The sequence below is a fragment of the Corapipo altera genome, unplaced genomic scaffold (genome assembly GCF_003945725.1).
Source record: "Corapipo altera isolate COAL_440 unplaced genomic scaffold, ASM394572v1 53, whole genome shotgun sequence".
In the NCBI taxonomy this organism is placed as follows: Eukaryota; Metazoa; Chordata; class Aves; order Passeriformes; family Pipridae; genus Corapipo; species Corapipo altera.
Window position 1 is genome coordinate 1221371 of NW_020884900.1, and position 26655 is coordinate 1248025.

At 41.6% G+C, this 26655-nt stretch overlaps 1 protein-coding gene across 4 annotated transcripts in view; it reads right to left on the reverse strand.

The window, feature by feature from the left end:
* PHYHIPL (phytanoyl-CoA 2-hydroxylase interacting protein like) overlaps positions 1-26655 on the reverse strand; it is a 58629-nt gene that overhangs the window by 16386 nt on the left and 15588 nt on the right. Inside the window, exon 1 of one of the 4 annotated variants that reach the window (XM_027649569.1) lies at positions 18820-19080. The exons of 2 other annotated variants lie outside the window; for them this stretch is intronic. In XM_027649569.1, the coding sequence (XP_027505370.1) occupies positions 18820-18925 (106 nt within the window). In that variant the 5' untranslated portion in view covers positions 18926-19080. Of the gene's footprint in view, positions 1-3224; positions 3437-18819; positions 19081-26655 lie in introns of those variants that run through there. One more of the 4 variants, XM_027649568.1, reaches the window with a different exon arrangement.

Genomic DNA, 26655 nt, shown 5'->3' on the forward strand with positions numbered 1-26655 from the left:
ATGCAAATTACATCAGCTTAATGAAGTGTAACTTACAGTTTTATTTAAACCTATTATGAACCCTCCTCAAGATGTATAAAATAGATTTCCCTCTTTTGGCATCACCCTGGAAAATCTCCAGTTGTATGGACAAAGACAAATCATCTGGTTCTAAGTTTCTTTGCACTCAGGGATAAATCTTCAGTGCCTTTAGAGCCATGTTGTGGGAAACACGGACTTCTGATGCTTTTGGAGCAGACATTCAGAAATCACTATTATGCTGCTAACACCATTGCCAAGGATCTTTGAAAACACGTTCCCAAAGGATTTGTAAAAAAACATTGAGGCATTTTGGGCTGTCAGTTTGTACTTTGTGAATCTCAAGCCTGTCCTTGCATTGGAAATGATTGCTATTAAGAAGTTTCTTTATCTGAGGATGAAAGTCTTTGCTTTCAATATGGTCTAGACTTAAAACAAAACACAGCACAAACAGTGGAAGGCTTGTTAGTGATGGCTATTTCCAGTTACAACCCTGTCTTTCCCAGCTGGAAGTTACACTGAAACATCCCAAGAGCTCAGTAGTCTGGCTACCACATTCTCAACTGAGGGGCTGACAGCTAAGTACTTGGGGACAGCAGTTTCTTAAACTTCGATTTCACAGTGATATGCAAAAACCTCAGTTTAATTTGCCAGAGGACAAACATGCAATCAGAGATTTTAAATAAACATTATGTTAAAAGTCATGGAACCTAATGTTTCCCAAAGAATTTAATTGAAAATACAGAAATGTCACTACTCGTTATAGTCAAGGCACTCATTTAAGGCTCAATTAGAACTTGGTAGATGAACAGCAAAGTACATAATGGGTCCTGCTCAAATGCTGACTGAAGGCTGGCTCTTCTCTGAATTTACCTCTAGCAGCAACAAAGGAGAAAGCAGTTCAAGACGCTTGCAAAAAATGAGATCTTTTGATGCTTATATGATGAAAAAGGGCTTTGTGATGGGAAAAAGAGTGATGGAAAGCTAGGTGATACAAAATATATATCTTAGGGGAACTACAAAGACAATAAAGAAAGGTAAGAGTGTGTAACATTCCAAGCTCCCAAAGAACCTCCACCTCTAACACTGACCTGTGTCCCAGGATCAAAAGTTTGCTACAAAAAAGCGAGCTCAGATTCAGTGGTAATTGCTCCATTCATCCAAACTGTGTGTCTGTGCTAAAGCACCTCAGAGCAGCCTCTGGGTTGCTGCAATCTTTTAGGGCAGGTAAGACATCCCGAAGCTGCAGAACAAACTGGGAAAGACAGACGTACTGGGAAGCCCTGGTGATATCCCACAGCCAGCAACTGGGAGGCAAGTCGGTGGAACTGTTGTCATGCCACTTCTGTGTCACCACAATATTCTCCTACACTGATTTAATTTCATGTGGTTCACACAGTTTGGTTCAATCCTCTGGCTGCTGTCACGCATAAGAGAGTGCACTAAATGCTGCTGTGTCTCTGGGAACACACACGAGATATTAAGCACTGCAGGTACTTCTGTGAGGCATCAGCTCCATGAAAACCCAGGAATTTGATAAGGGAAATGTGGCTCAGGTTCGTGAGCCAGAAATAACCAAGGCGAGACTGTACCCATGCAGCACAAAATTAAAAGCTCACACTGGATCCTTAATACATTCTGGGAGGAGATCTGAAAATGTGGATGAGGATTTGTGTTTTTGAGACCCCAAAAGATCAGATTTACATCATACACAGATACTAACAGTGCATGTAAAAGACACATTAAAGCCAAACAAAATTTTATGATATAAATCACATTTAAAAAAAAAATTCACCTTGTTCAGATCTCAAAATACATGTAGTAGGGAAATTGGAAAATGTTTTTCTCAAGTTAATATTTTCAGTACCAGGAGAGACATAAGCTATGATCTTTTGAAGTAGAAATGTTTGATGAGAGGGGATCAATTTCATAAGAGCACATAGGTAGCATGACATAAGAAATCCTCTTACTGGATATGGATACTAACAACTAAGAACAACTCCTTTACAAATAGTAACTCCCTTAAAAAGAACAGAAACAGCCTTACACCTTCTCAAACAGGAGAATTTCTACCTTTCCGTGTCTTGATAATTCAGCTGAGAGGTTATATATCAGATCGATAAAGGTAAAATATTGTGTTTGTTGTTATAGAAATCAGATATAGACTGACAATACTTGAGTGCTGTAATTGAGACTGAATTCTCCAACTTACTGAGAAAGTATTTCATTTCCTCAAAAATTCAATAGGAGAGAGAAAACTTCATTCTGTATAACCATCCTGGCACCTGGAAGTGCCAGGAAATTACATATCAGCTGCATATTTGAAATTTAACTAAGCAAAAACAAAATATCATATTTTTCTCCCAAGCTCTGAAATGAAAGGGTTCCTGTCCAACTGCTAGCTAATTAAAATTGTTTTACAGAGTCAGGACAATATGTCCCTACCAAGCAAGTAATTAACCTGAATACCAAGAATTTCAATGTTCACTGCAACACCTTGCTCAAGAGAGACAATGAAATACAAAGACAACAACATTCAAAAAATTATCAAATCAAGGCTGTTGTTCATTAGGCCATGTAAGTGGCACTTCTCTAGGACAGCTATTTTATTTCCAGGTCCAACTTGCTACCCATAACCACAGAAGGAACATTTATGTTTTATTTGTGCTTCTTTTCATGTATAAAAAAAACGAGTGAGGAGTCTCAGGCTCTTAAATGCTTCTCTCTCCTCTCCCCTAGAATCCTGGTAAACTACCTCTCAATATAGATTTTCATATTTATATAAGCATATTTAAGAATATTTTCTAAGCAAGTATCCTTTTAAAACCAATTCCTAAATTAGATAAAGAGGGAATGCCTGACTCTAGAAATCCTGTTAGAGGGATAAACCCCTCTAAATCTTCTCCTTATTTGCTCCCCTGATCTGATACTACTGTTGTGCATTTTCTAGTAAGAAATGTGCACTTTGTCCAAATTTTTTTAAAAAATAGTTTCAGAAATAAAGCATTACTTAACTATAATACGTATATTTATATTTACTGAGTGTTTCTGAAACGTTCATATACATTCAGATTCTCTTGTTACTTGGTTTTAACTCAAGGATTAATTTAGCTGTTTCCTGCTAATCTAGGACATTGACTTCAGAAGGAATATTCCACACTGCAAACCAAAGAGAACACAACTAGGCTCTGGGAGCACAATCATACCTTTAGTTGTTGCCATCTTCTTCAGCAGGGAATGCACCCCAAAGTGTGCACAAATAAAGCACTGAGCAATCTGAGCTTGTTTCTGTACTGAAGAATTTGTCTCAGTGTCATACAAAGGACTCGATTTTCCCTCTGTCTCACACGGAGGATAAACGTACTCCACAAGTGCTCCCATGATTCAAATCAGGAGCAGTATCTCAATCCTGCCACTGACAGGGAGAAATGTGCGGGCTCGGAGTTCCCAGGGAGCAGCGTCCCGTTCCCTCCTAGCCTCGTCTCTCGCTGTCAGCTCCGGGATGAGACCTGTTCTGTGTCAGCAGGACGGCTCAGAGGTGCAGCACAGCAGCTGCAGGACGGGGCAGAACCACGGGAAAGCTTCCAGCACAGGCTGGAAGTTCTGGCATTTGCTTAAATACCAACCCAACTGAGACGCTTGTTTGGCCTTGAACCAAAGCAGGTGGGACCTCGGGGGCTTTGGTTCCTCGGCTGTGGATGTTTTCCACTCACACCACAAGGCAAGAGCGGCACACTTGACACACTTGACACACCTGACAGCAAGCAGAGTTTTATAACCCTGGTATATTTTGGAATATGACTGTGCTATCAGGATTGTAGGGCTTTGGTCTACAGCTCAGTCATTCTCTCAGTGGGCACTGAATGCAACATTATGTTCAGCAGAAAATTAAGTATATCTTTATGGAGAAGGTTACTATAATAAGTAAGCAGAAGTTAAATTATAACATTCCTGTGGAATACAAATTTTGGCATAGATACAAAATTCTCAAGTCTGGATTTGTTGATATATATGTACTCCTAAGTTAAAGATAAAAAAGCCCAAATATTTCTTAAATATGACAGTAGAAACAGTAACAAGAAAAAAAGCCAAGGACAACATTCACTCCAGCAATAAGACCACAGACATCTCTGGAATTATACCTGGAATAAATCTGATACAAAAGAGGCATCCTCTATTCCAAAAACAAAAGCTACAGTCCAAAAGATTTTATGCCTATGACTTGCAATGATGTTCATGTGCAATTTTGATATGTTGTACTACTGTGGAAACCACTAATACTTTTACTATGCTAAGAAAGAAGAAAATACTAACAAAACCCACCAGCCCTGGGCAGTGAGTCTCCTCAGTCTCCTCAGGCTCACTTTCCATTCAGTGAAGAAAGGCAATTTGCTAGAAGGGATTATCTGAGTACCCACAGTTATGTCTCACATTTAACTTTGCCCTGGAGGAATCTAATTCTTTTTAGACACTAGAGAGGGAGGTCACAGAAGTTAAGAGCGAGATGAAGTTACCCTTTGTAATTATTTCCTAAATTACATTTGTCAATTCTACTGATTCTCATGATGCAACAGCAACCTCTGATAATCTGCAAGATTCCAGCCAAAGAGAAAAAAAAAAAAGAACATGGGGGGAAAAAGTACATTTTACACTGCAGGTAGTTTCTGGACTCCATAGCAAAGAAATCTACATGCCACTAACTCAGAAATATCCTCTGGACTGATACTTTAAAAGGGATAAACTTTTAAAGAATAATTTCTCTGAATTTCTGTGTCAAATACATCAGAGTGTAGCACTTATCCCCACAATATTTTTTCTGAAAGCACTAATAGGATCAAAATTCTCAGGACCATTTAAGCTTGAATGTGGATGAATTTATTACTTGCTAACTGCAGTTATAGCTAAATTATTTAATAACTGTAATTCATTTTAATTAAAATAAATAATGCATTTAATTGCATCATTAAACTAAATCCTCAAAATAATTGTTTCCTCTCTTACTATTACCATACAGAAAATTCAGATATATCCCTGTAAGCTGCACTCTCTTGTTACCAGACAACTGGTCCAAATCAGTGACAATTTTTCCTTTCATTTTTGACCTATTTTTACTTGAAGTAAAAATTTAAGTAACATTTGGTAATATCTTAAGAAGTACCTAAATGGTTTAGAAGAGTCTTACTGAAATCAACAGGATTTAAGTTGCTCAAGAACTTCTAAAAATGTGACTGCAACTACACACACAAGTTTCACAAACCCAAAGCATAAAACAAAACCTGACTGCAAATCTGATCAATGACTAAATTGGCAAGGCTGACCTTATTTTTTCACTAAGATTTAATTCTTATTTGGTATCCTGACATCTTGGAAGTATTTAATATTTATACCTCACTCATTGAAAACTAAACCACATTTCCAGAAAGTCAATAGCAGCCAAAACCCTCGACTGAGTACTAAAATGGAAATAGGTGCAAGTCTCTGCTGATACAATTACCTTTTTAGGGTCCCCATTACTCCTTATGGATATTTTTGGTAGGAATATTTTTATGAAAACTGGATGCCTCCATGCTTTGATAGAGTACTTGGTGTTCCACAGGGCTGGGCCACTCTTTACCCCATTTTTCCTCTTTCCTTTTTGCAATTTTATTACATGAAAATGTTAACTCAGTGAAATGTGAAGCTAAACACAGACGTGCACACAAAATTTCATTCTCGCTGTGTTAAAAATATATGAAGAAAATATGAAAAAGGAGGACCTTCAATTTCAGATGAAAATATTCAACTGGAAGGTTGTGAACAATCACGTAGGTACACATTTCTTCAGTAAGGACTAGAAAAACTGTAAGACTAAAAAACCATCTAGCCTAGAAGATTAAATTGACATACTTGCTATCATGCCTACTTTTCCCCTTATCTAAGATGCAGTTCTACTGATCCTACCATGCTCTAAGGACTGACCAAATCCTTGTGGGACAGAGCAGAGAAGTGGTGGGATCTCCTTTTGTGGCTCATGAATATCAAAACCAAGTAAGCTGAGTTGGCCAGATAAGCTGAGACTGAGTGCAAGCGCCACCACCAAACGTCAGCATCTTGCTCCTCATCCTGAGTGACCCACCTATGCAAAGCAACTCACACCAACACACTGTTCCCACTGAAGTTCTCAGACTGCTTCTACTACCGATTTGGCTTTTATTTTTTTACTGAACCTTGTCAGGTTGAAGCTAAACAAGCTCCTCTGCAACCTTCTGTGGAATGAGAATTGCAGGGTGGCAAAAATAGCTACAGCTGCACTACAGCTCCTACTGGCACACCAATGGTTTTCGTGGCTCTGGCCGCCAGAGCCAGGGAAGGGCAATTCAGTCTTCTGGAAATCTAACAGGACATTATCATAGACCACAAACATTAAGCTACCACAGTATTTACTACTAATTAAATGCTCCCATTTTGTTCAGCACAGCAAGCTTGCAGCACATGGGTGGTAAGTGGCTCTTCTCAGCATGTGTTGGCTACAAAACACATTTGAAAAACAAATTTTAATTAAAATGTGCATTTCTCAGATGCTGAAGGGGAAGGAAGGTAACCAGGGATGTAAAATGCTCTAAACCATCCTCTAGCTTAATTTAAATGCCATTTAAAAACTAAAATGAACTTTACAGCCTCTGACATATACTGAAATTTGTGCATATTGCATGCCTTCAGTTATACAGAATTCCAAGCAAATAACTAGATCAGAAACACTACTATAAAAGCAGAACAATCTATGGGCATGTACTTCATTCATTTAGCAGAAGCCTGAGCTATCAGGTATCTCTGCATCCTTATGAAATGCTGACCATCCTTCAGACTGCACTCAGACCCATTTTGTGGTATATTTTTGGAAGGATCCTATCTCAGTGGTGTTCTGCTGGAAAACTGGGAGTGACATTTTTCAGCAGACTCTCACTCTGTTGATTACTAAAGGGGCAGATATTGAAGCAGGAAGGGATGTGGAGCTTCTTATGGGATGAGGTTTTTCTCTTCTGCTGAATAAAAAGTACAGCTGCCTCCAAGACCATGGAATTGCCTATGTCTCCAAGACTAACAACAAAGGAAAAGAAATCTCATAGATGAAGGCACTGACTGTATGACCCCAGACAAGTTGCTTGGGGCCAGATTCCAATCCAAGTTACACTGCTCTGGGTCACTGGCCTAATTGCTCCAACACTCTTCTTCTAACAGTGTAACTGAGGCAAAGCACTGCCTTTAATTTTCTACTGCTTTTAATATTAACTGTATATTAGAGAAGGCCGTAGCTATAAATTAGAGTGGCCTTTCATGATTTGTGCTTTCACATGTCACTAAACAAAAGAGAGAAACAAACAAACAAACACTTCCATTTCTGTTTATTACTGTGAACCTCACACTCAAACTGGTTTACCTCGTTCTTCCTCGGCTGGCAGCAACTTGTGCCATTTATTGCAGCTGTGCCTTAATCACAACCAAAAATGTGTTCTCTCCTTCAAGTTAAGTCATGTGAGTTCAAACCTAGCAAGAGGAGGCAGCCCTGTATTCACATGAGCTTTAACACGACGTGCCAGCTCGCCTGAAAACTGCAACCGCCTTGATCACACAGGGATTTTTTTTCATTTAAAACCCTCTTCCTTTCAACAAAGGGAAGCCTGGACAGAAAGGCCAAACTCATCACTTGAAGGTCAACAGAGAGAACTCAAGGTTTGGGGAACACAGTTTTACTTTCCCTGAGAAAGTAGGGTGCTCAGCATGAGAGGGCTTTTGTACCTCCCTGGATGCACTGGCAGTCTGCAGCATGAATGAGCATTTCTCTACTTCAGCACACTGGTAATTGCTGTGTGCTTTTCACACAGATCTCTTGTAAGGAATGGGATTTGGCTCAGGTTCACACCAGTTTGTGCTTTCTAACTGTGATTTGAAACGTATTACATATTCACAATAGTTCCAGAAATTCTACTTTGTAACTTGTACTGTTTTTTTTTTTTTTTTTTTTTAATATTTAAATTGGATGCAGGTTTCAGACTTTCTCCCAGGCCCTGAGAAATAAAAGATATAGGGGTTTTGAGAGCCTTTTTTGGCAGGAGTTGTTCTGTTTCATTTTTAGCTGGTTTCCTAGGGCAACCAAACACTGTCATGGTCTTCAGATGCAGGTCTGCCACTGGTTGACTGTTACTAACTTTTGAACCTCTGAGAAGAGCACAGGGCTCACAGATAACTTAGGTTGCTGCCAGTTTTGTTAAGGTAGGCAAGCCTGCAGAAATGATAGAGTATCCTGTTAAATACTCCCTTATCAAGAGGAAGGCTACAATGAGTTCGAGCTTTTCACAGTTACTAGAATGAAAAAAACGACACAGTTATGAACACTGTAGTCAAAAGAAATCTTTCAGTAGAGTTTTCACCACGCTGGAATTCACTCCTCACTCAGACAAGATGTAGCATATAGACTGTGTGGGGTTATTAAAAGTCTCGAGCCTAGCTCATCATGTTCCTTTCCTGATGGCATTTGTGACAGCTCTCTCATGCAGGTTATGTAATGAAGATTGTCTGATGAGAAGGAGAAAACTCAAAGGGAAGTTTTGATGTAATTAAGTTAAAAGAAACCTACAATTATGAACCATGAGATTCAAATCCATGGCCCTCGATAATTCCAGAATTACTTTTTTAAAAAAGCACAGCTCAGTTGGATACTTTAAATAGTTTCCATTACAAATTCTTATGTAGTCTTATCCCACAGGCTATCAAACAGCAATTGGATTGCAACAAGTGACCAATCATGACTATGGCAAGACAAAAATTGACCAGCTATAGAGCAATAGCTGCACAGCCTTCTACAAATTCACTATGCCAAACAAGTCCCCTCGGGTATGTTACTTAAAAAGAATTCATATTTAGATTAGTTTTTCATCTTTGGGATTTAGAGCATTTAAAAGCATCTCAAGGAATGCTTTCCAGTTCCCACTTCCTGCTATATGAGCTACTCTAACAAGCATACTAAGACATACTGAAGAATTTAGTTTCCCTGTGTGGCTTCTATCTCAAGCACACTCGCACTAGGGCTGACAGCCCCGCTGGCCAGCTGAGGGGGTTCCCTGATAGTTTGCTCAAGGAAGTGACCCAGAAACCAGCTGAGAATTACACAATATACAAAAACAGAAGAAGGAGAATCACTATTTTTTCTCATATAGGTTCTGATTCTGTCTTCCCTGCACTTGTAGAGTTATGAGAAAGTACACAGTACTGGACGTGCTCCTGCCACAGAGGTCATGCTGTGTCATGCAGGGACACCTGATGTGTCACAAAACCTGAAATTAAACTCTCATGCTCTAGACAGGCTGCTGATCTCTGCACATCAGATATGACTGAAGAACTCCATGCTACCTAAACAGAGTGACAAAGTGAAGTACAGAAGCAACATATTCAATGTGTTGGGGTTCCAATCCTGGTACAAAGCAGTTCACAGATAAAGGAAACAAAGAAATGCACCTGGAGTTTCAGGTGCCTCCATCTCGGGGAGAAGAGAAAGTAACCTCTACACACGGGCAGAGATGAGACAATCCCAATAAATGGCATGTGAAGTCTTACTGCTCAAGTCTGTCCTTTCGTGAAGGGTAAGGTGGTAGCTGTGTCATCAGAGCACAGGTAACACTGGCTAGAATTCCAGTATGTTCCACACAAGAGGGACAAAACTTCCATGTGATCTAATGGATTCAGTGAGCATACAGGGTATTTTCAGTTCCTCTCATCAGAGATATGTCTTGAAATTACTCTGAAAGTGTAAAGGCTAGAAATTCATCAGAAGCCACATGTTTACTTATGAACATTTATATTAAATTACCAGCATAAATTCCATCATAAAAGTGTAAGTGCATAATACTTACTTCATGTCATCAAATGGACCTTAGTAGCATTAAAATACAATCTGCTGCACATCTTGTTCTTAATTTTATCCCTTCCTTTATATAAACTCATGTATAATTTCCCTTTACATAAGTTGGATTAAAAGGAGCAATGGCACAGCATGAATCACTCCATGGATACTTGTATACTAGTACTTACAGCTGGCCAAGATTGAAAGGGCCTTTTAACATCTTTTTATCCTGCTCATTTTGAAGTCCAAATGCCTTCAACTCTGAGTACACATAGAAATGAACAGTAAAAAATCACCCTGAATAATCTTTTGAGAATGTTATTTCTAGTCCATAACTAAAGATGGATTAAATCCAGACAAATTGCAGCTTAGAGAGAAAAATTCCAAATTAGATGCCTATCTGTATGAAATGAGATAGAACACACGCACCAAAAGCTAGGAAAATACAGTGGCTCTAAGATCTCAATCAAGTCGCATTACGAATGCAAATTGTTTTTTTACACAAAGTCTTACTGAAGCCAGTGGAACAGCTCAGGGAAAAAATTTATGGGATGCTTCTGATGATTGCAAACTGAAGAGTTACAACAACAGTGCAAGGATATACAAAGCTTACTATGGGAACTCTTCAAACTATGCTTCTCCTGGAGCTGCCAGCTGTGTCTGACTTTCTCCACTACTGGGGAAATAAACTCCAGACGCCACTCCACACTTGGAACTAAGAAAGAGTGCAACTCTGGTAATACTTTCTGACTTTCTGTCACTCTGCAGGAATGAAAGAACAACACTGAACTAGTTTTAAGATTTCCCGTTTTTGGCAGCAGCGAGAACTGCCAAGGCTCAGAGAAACTGTTGCAGGTTATAAAAACAGTACAGCTAATCATTGCTTTTGAAAACATCCACACAAAACACCTTGTTCATTCAAGCGTAAATAAAACAAGAACACTCTGAAAACAATAAAATAAAATTGACTAATGATTCAACTACAAACACCACTGCAAAAACTGCTACAGCTACAAATACTACCAACTCAGAATATTCTGTAACTACAAAGAATTCTAACCAAACCTTCTGTGCTGAGGGAAATATTTTCAAGGTCAAATAGAGGATGCTCCACTGTATAACAAAACTTATTGTGAGGAAACCACAGGAAGTGATCTGGAGCAGAGCTTTCTTCAGTTCCAACACCATAAACATTGTATTTATTCATAACTTCCTGTAGCAGTGACATATTTTATACAGGTATCATGTACTGGCAATGACAGAACTAATTTTTCAGACATGTTTGCAAATTTTTGAAGAAAGTAGTCTGCAAGTAAAAGGAAACAGAAGACGCAGTGTATGACTGCAGGCTGTGCTCACCCAGAATTAAATATAGCCCTCCAGCATGAAAGGCCAGGCATGCTGGCAGCCCAGAAGGTGCACCTACTGTACCGAGTGGACTAAGAAAAACAAACCCAGACATCTTTTTTGATCTTTAAAAGACCTTTACCTCCTCAACTGTGGTTAAAATACTGGCATTTACTTCAGCAGCACAGAGGGAACTGAAAACCGCCTTATTCAGAAAATCCGGGGCCTCCAAACCTGCCATTTAGAGGCCATGAACAATAAAAGGTGGATAAAATTACAAGGAATGGGTAAAGGAGGAGATCTTTCTAGATTTTAGGCAGGGGGGAAATGGAAAACTAATGAGGCAAAGAAGTCCCAGAATGAAAAGCCAAGGTCAGGAAGACAGGCTTCAGCAAGCCTTTAGAGACAGTTGAGCATAACAGTGCCTGACTGGAACCCATTCCAAAATGAATGATAAAACACAAGAGAACTCTATTTAAATAATGTGCCAGATTCACTCCTCAACACACCTTACATGAACCAGGAACCTCACTGGAAAGCTGATGGCTGAAATGGCTTTTTGGGCATACTCTGATCTAGATTCTACAGGCATAACTGCAGGGGAAATTTGGAGATGCGAGCTCAGAATGCTGCTTACCAGAGGTGGTAGAGCCACCAGATTAGTAGGCTTAGAAGGAGGTTGCTAGTAAAACAGAAATTTCTAGTTTAAGATGGAAGATGAAAGAGTTGAAGAGGATAGTAACAGCTTAACTCTTCCTTAATAAAAACAATATAAAAATAAAATGCAAAAAAAAGCTTTTGTCTTTGCGATTTGCATAAGATGCATGAAACTTTAAGTGAGGGGTTGGCTTGGCATTGCTGATTCTCAAATGCTGGAGGCAGAATTTCTCTTCTCTAAATGATTCCTCCTGCCATTGTACTTACTGGGAACTATTGATCTGCAGGGCTAAACAATGACATACAGCAAAACAGGTGAGGAGTTTGGGTGCCCACTGGCTTACCATAGAGCCTGTGCCTAGTTCCAGGCTGTGTAAGTGTCTTTATGATCTGTAAAGAGAGATCACATTTAGCTATTGCAGACAACATTAAAATAGAAGGAGCTGCAAGAGGAGCATGGGCAGGAAGTGCTAAAATGGATTCTGTTATGGAATAAATAAAAGAATGTATCTGGGAACTATAATCTGAAAAAAAAACCACAAAGAAGAAGAGACATACATAGGAGACAGTGATGATTTAAATGCTTTAATTATAACAATGAGTAGAAATTAACTACAAAACCTACATATTTGAGTTTCAACCTATCAATATCAGGGAATAGCACTGAGAGAGAACAGTAGGTGAATCTGGCATAATTACACATCAAACATTTTAGTTGCTTTATAAAGGATCTAGTAGAGTTTCAGTGAAAAATAATTGAATGAAAAAGGGTACAAATAGAATACCAGGCAAGATTGAAATAGCTAATAATATATAACTTGGTCATTGCCAGACAAAATAGCTCACAATCAATTATACAGATTTGAGTGTCATAAAGCTCTAAAAGAAGATGAGAAGGAAGAATGGAAAATAACTCCAAAAATGAATGAATATAAAGGAAGAATGTGGATGACTACATTTCTTGACACTAGGATGTTGAATAGCCAGTTTCCAGCAAAGCCTCTCTAGTTGGTGACATCATTGCTTATGATATAAAACAAAACAGGATAAAATACACCCAATGGTGAGCTGAAGTGAATGACAGGCAAATCCTTAGCTATCTTCTCTTCCACAATTCTAAAGATCATTTATGGAAGACTTGTTGCTTGGCTCCATTTAGTATGTTTCTGTGTTCTAACGGTAAGGAATATCACACGTGAAATCTTAGTCTCTGGCAAGAATGTAAATCTAAAACCATAATAAGTATTTTTAGTTGCAACAGGAGAGCTTTTGAAGTGATGCACTAGATTTTAGCTCCTACCTGAAGCTGCACTATTGCTTGTCACAAAAAAACCAACCAAACAAAAAACCCACAATCATCACTCTTTTCAAGTTCTGCCAGGTTAGCCATGATTTTATGGAATAAATGCATTTCTTAGTTGAGCATTCCACAAGTCAAACCCTACAAAATTGATACAGTTGGCATTTTGAAGAGAGTGAATTTAAATCTCCAAAGTTGCAGCTGGGAAGAAGAATAAAACCAGCAATAAACATAACTGAATTTTGTGTCCTATGAAAATATCACAGATACAGCACCTCTCCATTATGCTGGATACAAAAATACGAATTGCTTACTCCTGTGCTCAGAAGTCTCATAGTTTTTTAAAGAAACACACAACAGTGCAAAACCAACCATTCAGGACACTAAGAATTACTGTGAAATTTGGGTCCCTCAGTTGTCCTTCATGTGGGATTCTACTCAGACATTTGATTTTTCCCCATCTCTCAGATGTACATGATAACCTTTCAGAAATAGCAGTGATACTGCTCCATGATGCCAAAAAGGGGATTGGAAAAATGCATCCAGAGCCTGGATGATGCCACTTCATCCCTTATGTTTGAAAAACAAATGTGTACACAATATGCCCACGAAAGTCCCAATTAATGAACTCTAGAAAAATCTTTTCGAATCCTCCAATAAATCCAGCATAATAATAAACTCCTGAAATAAATTAGAAATGCTTAAGTAACATGGAAAGCCAAAGATGCAAGTTGTTTACATAAAACAGAGATGACATGTTAGCTTGTATGATGTAATGCTTTTATACAGGCTTGGAAGACTGAACACCTTTGATGGTGCCAAGTGTTTGGAAGGTGATGAAAATGATTGGAATTGGCCAAGACACCAATTCCAGCTCTGATCCTGATGCCCAAACACTATCTTCCAATACATGAAAACCGAAAAACCTTTAAAAGCACTTTAGAGAGATTGTATAGTTCAAGCCATCAATAGCTGGAAAATGCCAGAATGAAGTAGACTTGAATAACCTTAAATTGCACACTTTGTTCAGATTATGATATAGTCTTTAACTGCATGATTACATACTAATTTTTCCACATAAATCCAGACTCATTCAGCATACATAATAAATAGTGCCTACATAATGAACTATCTTTCTTGTAGCAGCTATTTGCTGTTGTTCAGTGTGTAGTCTCAGGACTTATTTGCTACACATTATTCATCCTCTGCTCTGAAGACAAAATTATGAATTTCATCATGGGTTTTTTCCATGCACCTCATGGGTTTTTCCAGGCTACTACAGTGTCTGGCTGCTTAACAAACATTCATTAGTTTATTTAGAAAACATCTCTGTGAGGAGAGGCAATAATACTGCTTCCATTTTACGTATGGAAAACTGATGCACAGAGAAGTTAAAATATAGTTTCTAACTTGAAGTGCTTATTTAAGGTGGTGAACATTTCTCTTCTCAAAGCATTTAGTACCGTGCTTTGTATTTTCAAAGTCCTGCTCCCACTGAAGTCAGCAGAAGCTGTTGACTCCCAGTACCCCTGGAGCCCTGATACCATGGTACCATTCTTTGCTGGCAAATGAACAAGGAGAATTTGCTGTCCTGGGGTTGTGTGTGGCTTTGAAAGCTGGCACGTGCTGATACACCCTGACCTTTCCCTGGTGGTCACACCAAAACATGGCCTCTTCTGCCCTGTTCCTGTCCCATCCCTTCTTCTACTCCCCAGTCACACTTCAGAAGTCCTGCTCCTCATTCCTAAGGCTGTCCTTTCAGTCCCAGTCTCTTTGCTCAGCAAATCCTAGTTCCATTCCTTTACTCCTCAGCTCTGCAGACCAAACTGCCCAATTTCCCCTCCTCCACATTCTTGTACTTTTTGTCTCTGCACGCAGGTCTCCAGGTTTACTCTTCATAGGTTCCCCATCCTCATTCTTCAAACTAATGTACCCTGGGTAAACACCTCATTTTCCTCCCCAGTTTTACTACCCTGGGCATGCTGCCTGAACTTGGATTGTCTCCCTTGCTCGTTCTTTTCCTGTTTTCATTCAGGGTTATTTTGCCCGCTTCTGCCTCCCAGCTTGTAAATCTTTCCTGTTCTTCCACCCTTGACCAGCCACTGCCTCAAGTCTATCAGCACCTTCGGAGCCAGTTTTCTTGCCCCACTCTCCAGTCCGTGCCTCCAAAGGTCCAACATCCTCTTTGAAGGTTTGTTTCTCTGCTCTTCTTTCTGCATTTTCAGAGGTGTCCTCTGCTTTCCATCTGTCTGTTCCAACTGTGGGAGCAGGGGAAGTGTGTGACAGCGTCACTGCTCTCACCCTGGCAGGACCCCAGCAGCCAAAGTGCATCATCTGTAGGGGGAGTGCTGCACAACCACAGTGTGGAGCTTCAGGAAACTCAGCTGCTCACATCTAAGGCTGCTGTACCAAGCCTGGGAAAAGCACAGGTTTTTTTCCCAAGGCTTATGATTTTCTGACGTTAGCTGTTTTCTCATAGAATTGGCCGGCTCGTGACACAAAGGGCATCCATCCATCTACTAAAGGTTTAATCCCTAGGTGGGGCTAATACAAATTTTATAAAAAGGTCACCAGAATTTTCAGCACAAAGGAAACATTCATTCTGCCCTGAGTTTGCAAAAATATGGCTACAGTGTTCAAATATGGCAAAGGAAAATAACAAATGTTTTTTCCTACAGGGTGAGTTAAGGAGAGTTCTAAGAACTACATGTTGGATTGTGCAACAGACTAATACTGAGCTGTGCTATCAGACCCATCTAAGAGAATAAGAACAAATAATGCAAGATACATTTGTAAATAACAGAGAACGCTGAAAATAAGAGCTCATAACTGGCTTTATAATACTGCACTCACTTTAAATCTTATCAGGAGTTTTTATCTAAAAAAAAATATCTCCAAAATGCATACATTTGTAATCTTTTAACATTTGTAAGTTTTTAAATGGTCTTAATTCATTAAGAGAGATGACAGTGCTTACAAGAACAACACTTAGAAAAACCCTCTAAAAATAGAGCAACTGTTGTGATATTATTAATTGCTCATTCCTGTTCCCAGATTTGTGGCTCCTGCATATACCTACATAGGATGAATAATCCAGTTTTCTGAATAGAAAATGTCTTAATACTAATTCTCCCATCTCAGAAGCAATATTTTGCTATCTACATGATTTTTCCATTATCGTTTATGTTTATTGCTTGCAATTCCAAACTAAGTGTGCTGCAGAATTTTTCATAGTTGGATATGTAATGTTACAATTTCTCTGGTTGCCTTTATGGTTACTGCAGTTTAAAGACCAAGGACATTTTCAGAATATGAAAATCTAGCATATTTTTAATTCACTGTGGGTAATATAGTGATATTTATCAAAAAACTTTGATTAACCTCACTGATGTCAATCACCTCAAGAACTTCATCTTTCGTAACAAAGATACCCTAAAATAAATTGTGAGTGTTTATAATATAAACGTACCCACGTACACAACCAGGGCCATAAATGTATCGCATAGGCGCTTATCCAGAAGGATTAATGCCTTAACCTTCGCTTCCTTGTTTCTGTGTTCCCACTAAAACAGCTTCTTGATACAGAAGTGCCACCTGTAGGAAATCCTGAAGTATGCTCAGGTGCAGCCCTGTGCCAGTGGAGGCACTGAGCCGACTCCCACATCCCCAAGGTAGGGGCCACCTTCGGAAACCCAACCATGTATTGGGGAAGCATCGATCCTGTGTGATTGGGGATTGCTTCAGGAGGGTTAGCTTGCAAAGCCACATCCACAGAAAAGCTGTGGTTTTCCACGGAAGCCTAATCAAAAAGAAACCATTTGCTTGCCTGTGTGACATTATTCCACAGAAATCAAGCAGTCCTTAACTAGAGTATGTGGAACCAAATAGAGTTTTCCATGATTAACATGGAGTACTTCACTGCAAATACTTAGGGTACACAAATATGAAGGATTGCATAATTTATCTGTTTTTATTTAGCTCTAGTATTAATAAAAAGATATACAAGTGAAAAAGTGTTTTAACAAAAGAACACTCTAACCTCCACTACTATAAACATAGCCCAGTTTCCTGTGGCAGTGAGTTAGGCATGAATGGATGGAAGTGCATATTATACCTTAATTCAGACATTAAAAAAAAATAAATCAAAGAATTTCTAATGTAGCCATAAAAATAACAACTGAGACTTTTTAATGCCTTGTCATTTCCCTTAGTATTTTAAGAAAAATAAAGAGCTTCCAAAAATTCAGCTTTTAAAACATTACGTCTGCCTAAAAAAGGGAAGTATTCGATAATAATTTGCAAAAAATAACAGAGAAAACTGGTCTGACTCCTTCTGCAACCATCACCTTCAACAGTTATGCTCCAAAAATATACTCACACAAGGAAATAGTTTCATGAATTCAACTCTACCAATCACTGACACAGTATCTCCATTCCTTGGTGCATTTACCAGGTAAATTTCACACCCAAAGCACATTTTGCATCCAAAAAATGACAAGCTATTTTCAATACTTTGATTTGAAATTACAATATAGGAATCATCTGGTATATGAATACAAATTATATGCCACTCTACAAGAAAATATTTGTTCATTGTTTGACAGTCAGTAACCCTGTTCAGTTTTGTCAGTCACAGTTGTGTACAAACGACACGACTGTTGTATCCCAGTCAGCCGTCAGTGTTGCTTCGAGCACGTACCACTTGTTTTGGCTGTCCCTCATCACCCCCTGACATTTATCTGCTTGCTTCGACACACAGTCTTTAATATCCGCACCTGCAACTCTAAAGCCAAACTTGGTGGTCTCGCTGTGCCTTCCGAGGCGCGGACGGACAGACGGACTGCCACTGTCCCCAGGGCACTGCGGTCTCCCGCGGCTGTGCGGGCGCCAGGCGCGGCGCGGCGGGGAAGGCGGGCAGGGATGGCGGGCAGGGAACACGGGCAGGGAAATAAGGCGGCAGGGCCCGGGGCTCGGCGCTCCCGGGCCCGTCGGGCGGTGCTGTCCGCGGTGCTGAACCATCTCCCTCTCTCTGCCTCCTCCCGAGCCGCATCTTGCGAGCCCCAGCTCGCTCCACTCGCCGCCTCATCGCTCGCACAAGCGACCGGCAACAAGTCTGGCCGCTTGCCCACGCCAGCCGGCACATCCGCCAGTGTATCCTAAACACGGGAATTGCCCTACAATACAAAGGAGTTTGGAGACCGCGGGCAACAAAACCCCACCAGGGCCACCGGCCCGTCCCCCCAGCTCCAGACTTTCCGCAGCGCGGGCTCTGGCTCTCCTCGCTGCCTCTCCCAGAACAAGCCCCAGCGTCCATTCCTGGCAGGGGCAGGGTTGTGCAGCAGGCTCGCCCGGGGTAATCGCACTGCAACGCCAGGCACGGCTCAGGGAGCGGCAGGTTTCCCACCCTTCCCTCCAGCAAGGTGCAACCTTCTCTTTCTTCTTTTGTTCTCAGTGGCAGGAGGGTGGCAGCGGTGGCGGGAGGGATGGGGAGCAACTGCACCTACAAATTCATGGGGGATAACAAAGGACCATACGCCGCGCGGATTAATTTGCATTAGCATCCATGAGGACAGCAGCATCTTACGTCTCCGGGGATTAGCCGCGCCGAGCCCGGGCTTACCGTCCCTATCGCAGAGCTGAATCGCCTCCAGGCTCAGGTTCTTGATCACCTCCTCGCAGGGGCTCGTGGGGCTGCTCATGGTGTGCGCCAGGCGCGGAGCCTCCATCGCGCCCCTCGCCTGCTGTGGCTCGGCCGGGCGCTGGGGCTGGGGCTGTGCTGAGCCGCGCGGCAGCGCTTCCCGGCGCTTCCCGGCGCCGCCCGGCTCGGCTGGGAGCGCTCGGCGGAGGAGGAGGCGGGCGGGGAGCGGATTTGTCGCCGCAGCGAGCCGGGGAGGGGGCAGCAGCGAGGCGGGCGCCCGGCGCGCCCCGGCACCCGCGTTTAAAGGGGCCGCGGCCGCCGCCTCGCAGCGCTCCCTTCCCCCTCCGCTCCTTATGTAACGGCGGCCGCGCCTCCGCGGGAAGCTCCCGGAGTGTCCAACCCCTCCGGGTCAGGCGCCGCTGGGCACCGACCCCGCCAAGGGCCGGGCTGGGCTCCACCCGGCCGGCCGCGGGCACAGCTGCCCACCGCCGCGGCGCCGTTTGTTTCCAGGTTATTCGATAACCCGAAGAGAGTCTTCCCGAGGCAAACCACCCCCAAACCCACGGTTACCGACTCCCCCTTCCCCAAACACACAGCCCACCGCGACCGCTGTGCGCAGTCACACCCAAGGGCTGCGGGCGTCCGCTCTGATCTTCGATTATGCAAGAATTCGCAGTAAGAAATACTAGCCGGTTTTAGGTTGATAAACCAAGAAAAGCTGGCAGGAGGGTAGAGATGGCAGGAGAGGGTACAGAAATGAGCCATTTCTGGCTACCTGCCCTGCCTGCTTCCCACCTGTCCTTTTTGTGGGAAGGAAAAACGACCCGCGCTGTACCAGTGCTATCCATACCAAGCTTTTTAAAAAACTATTTATCAGTTCACAATTTCAGGAACAAGAACGGGGCCAGAAAAGGAGAAAATTTAGATAAAGAGTAATAGGAGAATAAATAAAACTTGTACAGCACTGCACCATCAGCAGGTGTGACAGCCCAGCTCCCTCCCACCGCAGGCTGGACAAAGGAGCAGCCTCTTGGCCTCGGGGGCTGCAGGAGTACAGAGCTTTCTCCAGGTCACAGGCTGACCACACATTACAACAAGCATTCTTGGCACCAATTCGTTGTTTCACCAAACCAAAATTGACACCATTTGGCCACTGATCTTGAGACTCCAGCAGCAGCTGCTTTGGGAAACAGCAGTTCACTGCAGACAGGCCCCCAACAAGCTCGAGGCTGTGATGTTACTTGGTCAGCATTGCATGACAGTGAGTCCAGAGAGTCCCTAGAGCTCCCATTTCTCTTTCTGCAGTCCCAAGACCATCCAGTCCCCTCCCAGTCCTCACTGATCTGACACACTAGTAAGCTCCACACACAGCCAGATGTCTGTCACTCAGAGATGGCTTTCCACTGGACTTCAGGATTATTCTGTTCCTTATGATGATTTCTAGGGACACTAATCTCAGGAGATGAGCTCTGGTGTTACCTTTCACTGAGCCACTCCCAAGTGCTGCAGCCTGGGAGCAAGGAACACGTTTCAGGAGCCCGGACTCCTCTGACACCTTCAGAAATCTGTAGCGCATCATGGGGAGAAAGTGCAATGCTGAGCACCCTTCCAGCACTCTCTACTCTTCACACACACACCTCCCCCTGCTTTCTTGCTCATCTTTTGTTTTTTTCTTCTCTTTGTCTCTCTGCTTTTTTTCACAGTGATGGAAAATGTGTGCAGAGGGGTCAGGTAGAAGAGAAATGGAATGAGTGGGAAGGGAACCTAAAGGAAGAGAAAACGAAAAGGAAGCAATAGCAGGGAGGGAGAGTGTGAGTCAATGGGGAGGTGGGAAGGGAGAGAAATATATGAATGAATGCACAGACAGAATGAGGACAAATGCAGAATCAGAGAGGAAAGAAATGAAAGTGGGTGAGACTGCATTCATCAGGTTTTAATTTTGTCTCTGACAAGCATTAATTCCCTGCACAGAAGCAAAACCTTTCTCCTTGATATTGCAACTGTTCTTAGCACATAGTCATCTCCTACGTAAGGCTGGAAAATTTCTTTCTCTGAAGATGGTGTATTTAGTCTCTTGGCCTTATGTTCCACATTCACTCCCTTCCACAACGTGGCAGACGCTTCAGCAGCTCACACAATCTTGTTACTTCCTTGCTATAACATTATATAAAGTCCATTTGAAACAGAGCCTGTTCTTGAATACTGAGAGAATTCCCATTTTATTCTCTCTGCCTGTATCTTTTATACCTTTCTCTCTTCTACTTCTTATTCTATGCAACTGAAATCAGTTTTTTAAGATGGGATGGATTTTTGCATAGCTCTTTGAAAGCAGACAGCTTTGGGGGTGTTGCCATTCCTCAAAGGCCTCTCATTTCTCAACTGCCTTGTAGCAATAACCCCTGGCTGAGCTATATCTATTTCTCTCCCCACACCATTACATTTCTTTTTTTGAAGAAAAGACTGGTTAAATCTCCAAATACTGGCAGATTTCAGTGTAAGAGCAGAGCAGAGAAACCTTTTCCACAGCTCTGCTTTTCTAAAGCTGGACCTATCTGAGACAGCATTTTTGCAGAGTCACACTTCATGTTTCCCTCAGCCTATCACTGCTCCCATCACCTGGGCTAGGGATCAACATTTTTTAAAGCTCAAATTACTCCCAAATGTGATTCTGTGCAATCACTTGGCAATGAATTTAGTCCTAGGCATTTGAGACTCAAAGCACACAATACTCTCATGGTGTTTTTCTTACCTGAAAGAACAGTACTCTGCTTGTCTTAACAAGGAATAGCATTGTCTGAGGCACAAGTTATGTTTGTGCTAAAGGATGACAGAGTCTCGACATACAATCAGAAAGTTTATTCTGTGACAGATTATCCGTGACAGTGTTTAGCAAAAAATGTCACATATCACAAATATGGGTCAACATTATGTAATGGAAAGGCTGCCAATGGCAGCACAACATTAGAGACAGCAGAGGGTCATGTGTTTAGAACTGCAAAAGCTTGCAAAGAATTTGCCACAACAGCAACCTTTCACACTTTCAGCATTTAGATAAATAAAATATTACCAACTTCTGCAGTTCAACAACACTGTGTCTGTTATTACAGAAACCTCACGTGAGGAGGGAGAAGCAGCATTTTCTGCACGATACACGCACCAGGAAACGTGAGCTGTGACACACAGCTCTTGCCTGGCTAAATTCAACAACCTCAGCTCTCCTGCCTTAGTCTGGCATTTACAGTCCCCCTGGTAGGTCATCAAGATTTGCTGCAGGGCTACCACTCTACAGCAGAGAGGCAGAGAGGCTGCCAACCAGCAGGACAGGTGTGTGGCTTCTTTCCTAAAAGACACAACCCCATTCAAGCCATAAAAGCAAGAGGAAAAGGTGCTATGTGCTCCTTTCCTCCCCACAAAGAACCCCACCCCCCAATATTACAAAGTTCTGTCCCACCTGTGTTTCATTCCATTCTGGGAAAACTGTCCTCAAAGCACAGCACAGAGCTGGGCAACCCCATTCTTACTATCTGAAAACGCTTTTGTATTTCACTGTAGCAGGTTTTTATCTGCAAGCTATAAAAGAAACCTCCTTTCTCAGACTTCATCAAGACTCAGAGTTCCAGCTCTTCCTTCCCACTTGAGAATAAAAAAAGACTTGTGTTATTGCTCAGTGGACTGTGCAAGCAGAAGGCAAAAAGGCTACAGACACGGTTTTCAGGAAAGAAGAAAAAGGAAGGAAATAAAAACAGCCTTCCCCCCCCCCCCCTTTCTATTAATATGTCATTTTTGAGGAGAAAAGCAAAATACTAAAGGACAGATAAACAGAAGGATCAAAACCGGTATTGAGCATTTTAGGTCAGTCCTAAAAGGCGCATTGACTAAGCTTAGCAACTAATCCCTGAAGTTTCATGGAAATAAATTCTTTGCAATTTTGCAGTCATTCTTTGTCTTTAATGGACATGTCAAGTGTTTCAAGCGTGCAAAGGCACATACTTGAGAAGGCTGTGTGCAAAATATTCTTGAAATACCATAGGACTGAAGTAAAATCCACACACTGTTGACAGAAAGACCAAAAAAAAAGACTTCAGACCCCAAGTGAAAGCCATGACTCCGTACAGTTAATGTGCAGTGTGACACAGCTTCCTCTGCTGCACTGAGACAGAAATTGAGGTAGGACAACTGAGAGCACTAGGCACAGGATCTCACTGGGAGCCTCTTTGTTTTTTCTCAGATAGCAAAGCAAGTGCCTCCTCAAATGCTCAGACAAGGAGAAGGATGAAGCAGGTCCCCGTTTCTTTCCCTAGGAAAATCCAGGGCTGAGCAGCAGGGTTTATTCTTAGCTCTGCAGTGAGTGTCTCTCCCCCTTTCTCCAACTCTCTACAGGCACCCTGACACCAAGTACAGCAGTGAGGCTGCAGCTCTCTTGGAAAGTTTTCTGTCTACTCTTTGCTGCTTTGGTGTTGTTGGAGCTGCTGGGAAGCCCTTGCTGTTTCTAGGACCTCTCCAGTGAGATGCTTGCAGTAGTTTATACATCTCAAAATGTCTCTCCTCCCCTGGTAGGAAGGCTTCATTTCAGCAACTGCATTCAGCTCGTGCATTCAGGCTTTCTTGCCAAGCCAAAAAGCATAGTTTAAAACATCACAGACAATTCTGTGGTAATCCTGTGACTTCTGGTGCCAGGGAACCTACTCATAAATCTGAAGTTTCTTGTGTAGTGTGATGGGAAAATGGCTTCAGTGGAGAGAAAATCTAGTCTACTACTCAGGTAAAAAGACAGTCTGTGTAAAAGGCAGCTCAGGGTATATGAGACAGAGATTTACTAAAGCATAAGTAGCACAAACAGGGTAGCCAAAGTCTGACTCTTTGCCAAGTCTCCCCATACAGGAACAGCAACCAGCTCCAAAGCAAACAAAAGAGATGGTACTTCATGCAATTGATGTTAGAGTTGCAAGACCAAAGAACATTGTCAGTGCTAGAAGTTCTCATTAATTCAAGGAGAGGCTGGAAAAGTTCATGGAAAAGAAATCCTTTAGAATGACTAAAACCACAAGTGAATCAGGGTCTCTAAGCTGGAAATTATTAGAGTGCAGGGAAGAGTTACTGAAGACTGTTCTATGTGCTTGCCATGATCTTCATCTACTGTAAACATCCATTTTCAGCCACTTCTAAAGAGATTGTACCAGCCTGGGCAAGTCCTTGGTCTGACCCAGGACAATCATGGAAATGCCCTGGTATCTGAGCCTTCACTCCTTACCACTCACCCCCACCATGCCATCCTCATTCCCAACAAACACTCCAGAGTACGGAGCCCTCAAACTGTGTCAGCTGGGTGTGCAAATCTCAGCCTAATCATTTTCTTAATGCTATTGATGGTGCTGCTTTCTGAATTTCAGTTTTCTGAGCAGCTTTATAGAGTCTGAATAAGCATCTAAGAAAGGCAAATTCTTTCATGGACCAAAAAAAAAAGTATTTGTAGCTTCATAAAATTTATTTGTTGCCTAGTGGGCACAAAGTACTGTTAATGCTTAGCATTAATACTTATTAGTTTGCTTTTAAGTTTAGCTTCACTTTATTAGATCCAGAGTAACCACAGAGAACAACTAGAACCTTCTGTATTTCCTCTCTTCTCCGTGCTGCTAATCATTCTTCCTACTTTTGTAACCATTTCCACATTTAATTAGTGCTTTATCCTCCAGATATTGTGTAATATCTTGACCTTTAAAGGATACTACTGTCTGCTTATCCTTGACAACACTGACTGCTATTCAGATTTACTTTCTGTCTACAGTTCAGTGGCCAGCCTGTGATAACTTTAAGTGAATTTTAGTCCCAGCTGATTTGTTTCAGCAATTTCCTTAAGATATTATGTGGCACAGCATCAAATGCCTTTGTAAGTCTTGATGCTGTTCTGTACTCCACTAATCTTCTGGTTTCATCATAAAAGATGTGGAGGGATAAACATTCTAATTGGTCTGGCTTGGTTTACTGCAGAACACCTGTGCCATATCTGGATCTCATTATACTATTCACCTCCATATGAATACATTTACCCCTTCTGCTTTACTGTTTATAGTATTTATTTCAATTTGGAGCCATGCCCACAAGACAATAGTTTCCATAGTTACTCTTTATTCAGTTCTTAAAGACTTGTAGCATGCTGACACTTTATTAGTCTCTTGATACCTCAGTTCTCTGTAGGGTTTTTTAGCAACTAGCTGTTCCATCAGTTCTTTAAATATCCAAAGGGACACCTCAGATGCATTTGTTCAAGTGATGATATTTCATAACGTATTTCTTAGTTACTTTTCCCCAGCAGTTCATAATTATATCAATGATTTCTTAACCAAGCCATTATTTAAAGTTTAATCGCCTTCTCAATAAACTTCATGGCAAAAGTCCAATTAGTTTTAGTGGGAATAAGAACTGGTCTCAAAATTTATCTCCTTACTACAAATTAATTATAATTAATATTTTCTTGGTCAAGTAATTTTGTGTTATTGTTCCTTTAGGACTTATAACACAGTCTTTTCATATTATCTTTAACCTCTTGGCAACTGTTTCAGTGTATCCTCATGCTGTCCCTATTTTTCTCATGTGTACTAAACTTGGAACATAAAAGCCTGTTTTGGTGGTTCTCCAGTTTTCTGTTTCCAGTACAGTTCATATTTTACTTTTACTTGCTTAAGTAGCCCACAGTGACCCATTCTCTCTTCAATGTTTCCCATTTTCATTGGAACAAGACACATTTCTGCTGGCTTTCCATTACAGTATCTTCTCATGCCCTCCCTCCTGCCCTTCCTCTTTCCACAAAGCCCTTTATGAAACTCTCTCAACTGATCCTATGAATGAGATTTTCCTCATAATACTACACCCTTTCACTGGATGACATCAAAACTCTTCAAATAAGACAGCCAAGAAGCAGTTACAGATCATTAATAAAGTTAATGAAGAAAGTCTAAGTGACCAGTTCCTCAATGGCATCTACTGATCTTGTTTTCTTATAACTATAGACTTATAATAAGTATATAAGCACAAAAGATGGGATCTAGGTTGTTGCTGTTTTTGTACCATCGGCATCTGAGATGATGAGGCAAGACAGGAAAGACACCATTGTTTCATCCCTCACTGCTACCATGAACACAGCTAATTAACTGCTTAGGAAACACAAGGAAAATGATGTTAAATGAGTGAGAGGCAACACCAAGGCATTCCCTCTCCTTGACTCAGAGCCTGGATACATAGTGAGACTAGTCTTAAATTTCCCTCACCGGACTCACAGTCACTTACTACAGGCTCTTAGACTGTCTTTCAGATCTATGATTACTTAAATAGATGTGGTGGGTTGACCTAGGCTGAGTACCAGGTACCCACCAAAGCCACTCTGTCACTGCCCTCCTCAGCTGGGCAGGGGAGAGAAAATGTAACGAAAGGCTCATGGGTCAATATAAGGACAGGCAGAAATCACTCAGCTATGACTGTCATGGGCAAAACAGACCTGACTTAGGGAAATTAACTTCTCAAAGTAGGAGAATGAGAACTCAAACAAATCTTAAAAACATATTCCCCCAACCCTTCACTCCTTTCTAGGCTCTACCTCCTCCCCAAGCAGTGGCACAGGGAGATGGGAATGGGGGTTATGGTCAGTCCATCACAGGTTGTTCCTGCTGCTGCTCAGGGAGAGGAGTCCTTCCCTGCTCCAGAGTGGGGGCCCTCCCGCAGGAGATAGTCCTCCACATACTCCTCCAGCCTGAGTCCTTCATGAACTGCTCTAATGCGGGTCCCTTTCCACGGGGTGCATTCCCTCAGGAGCACCCTGCTCTA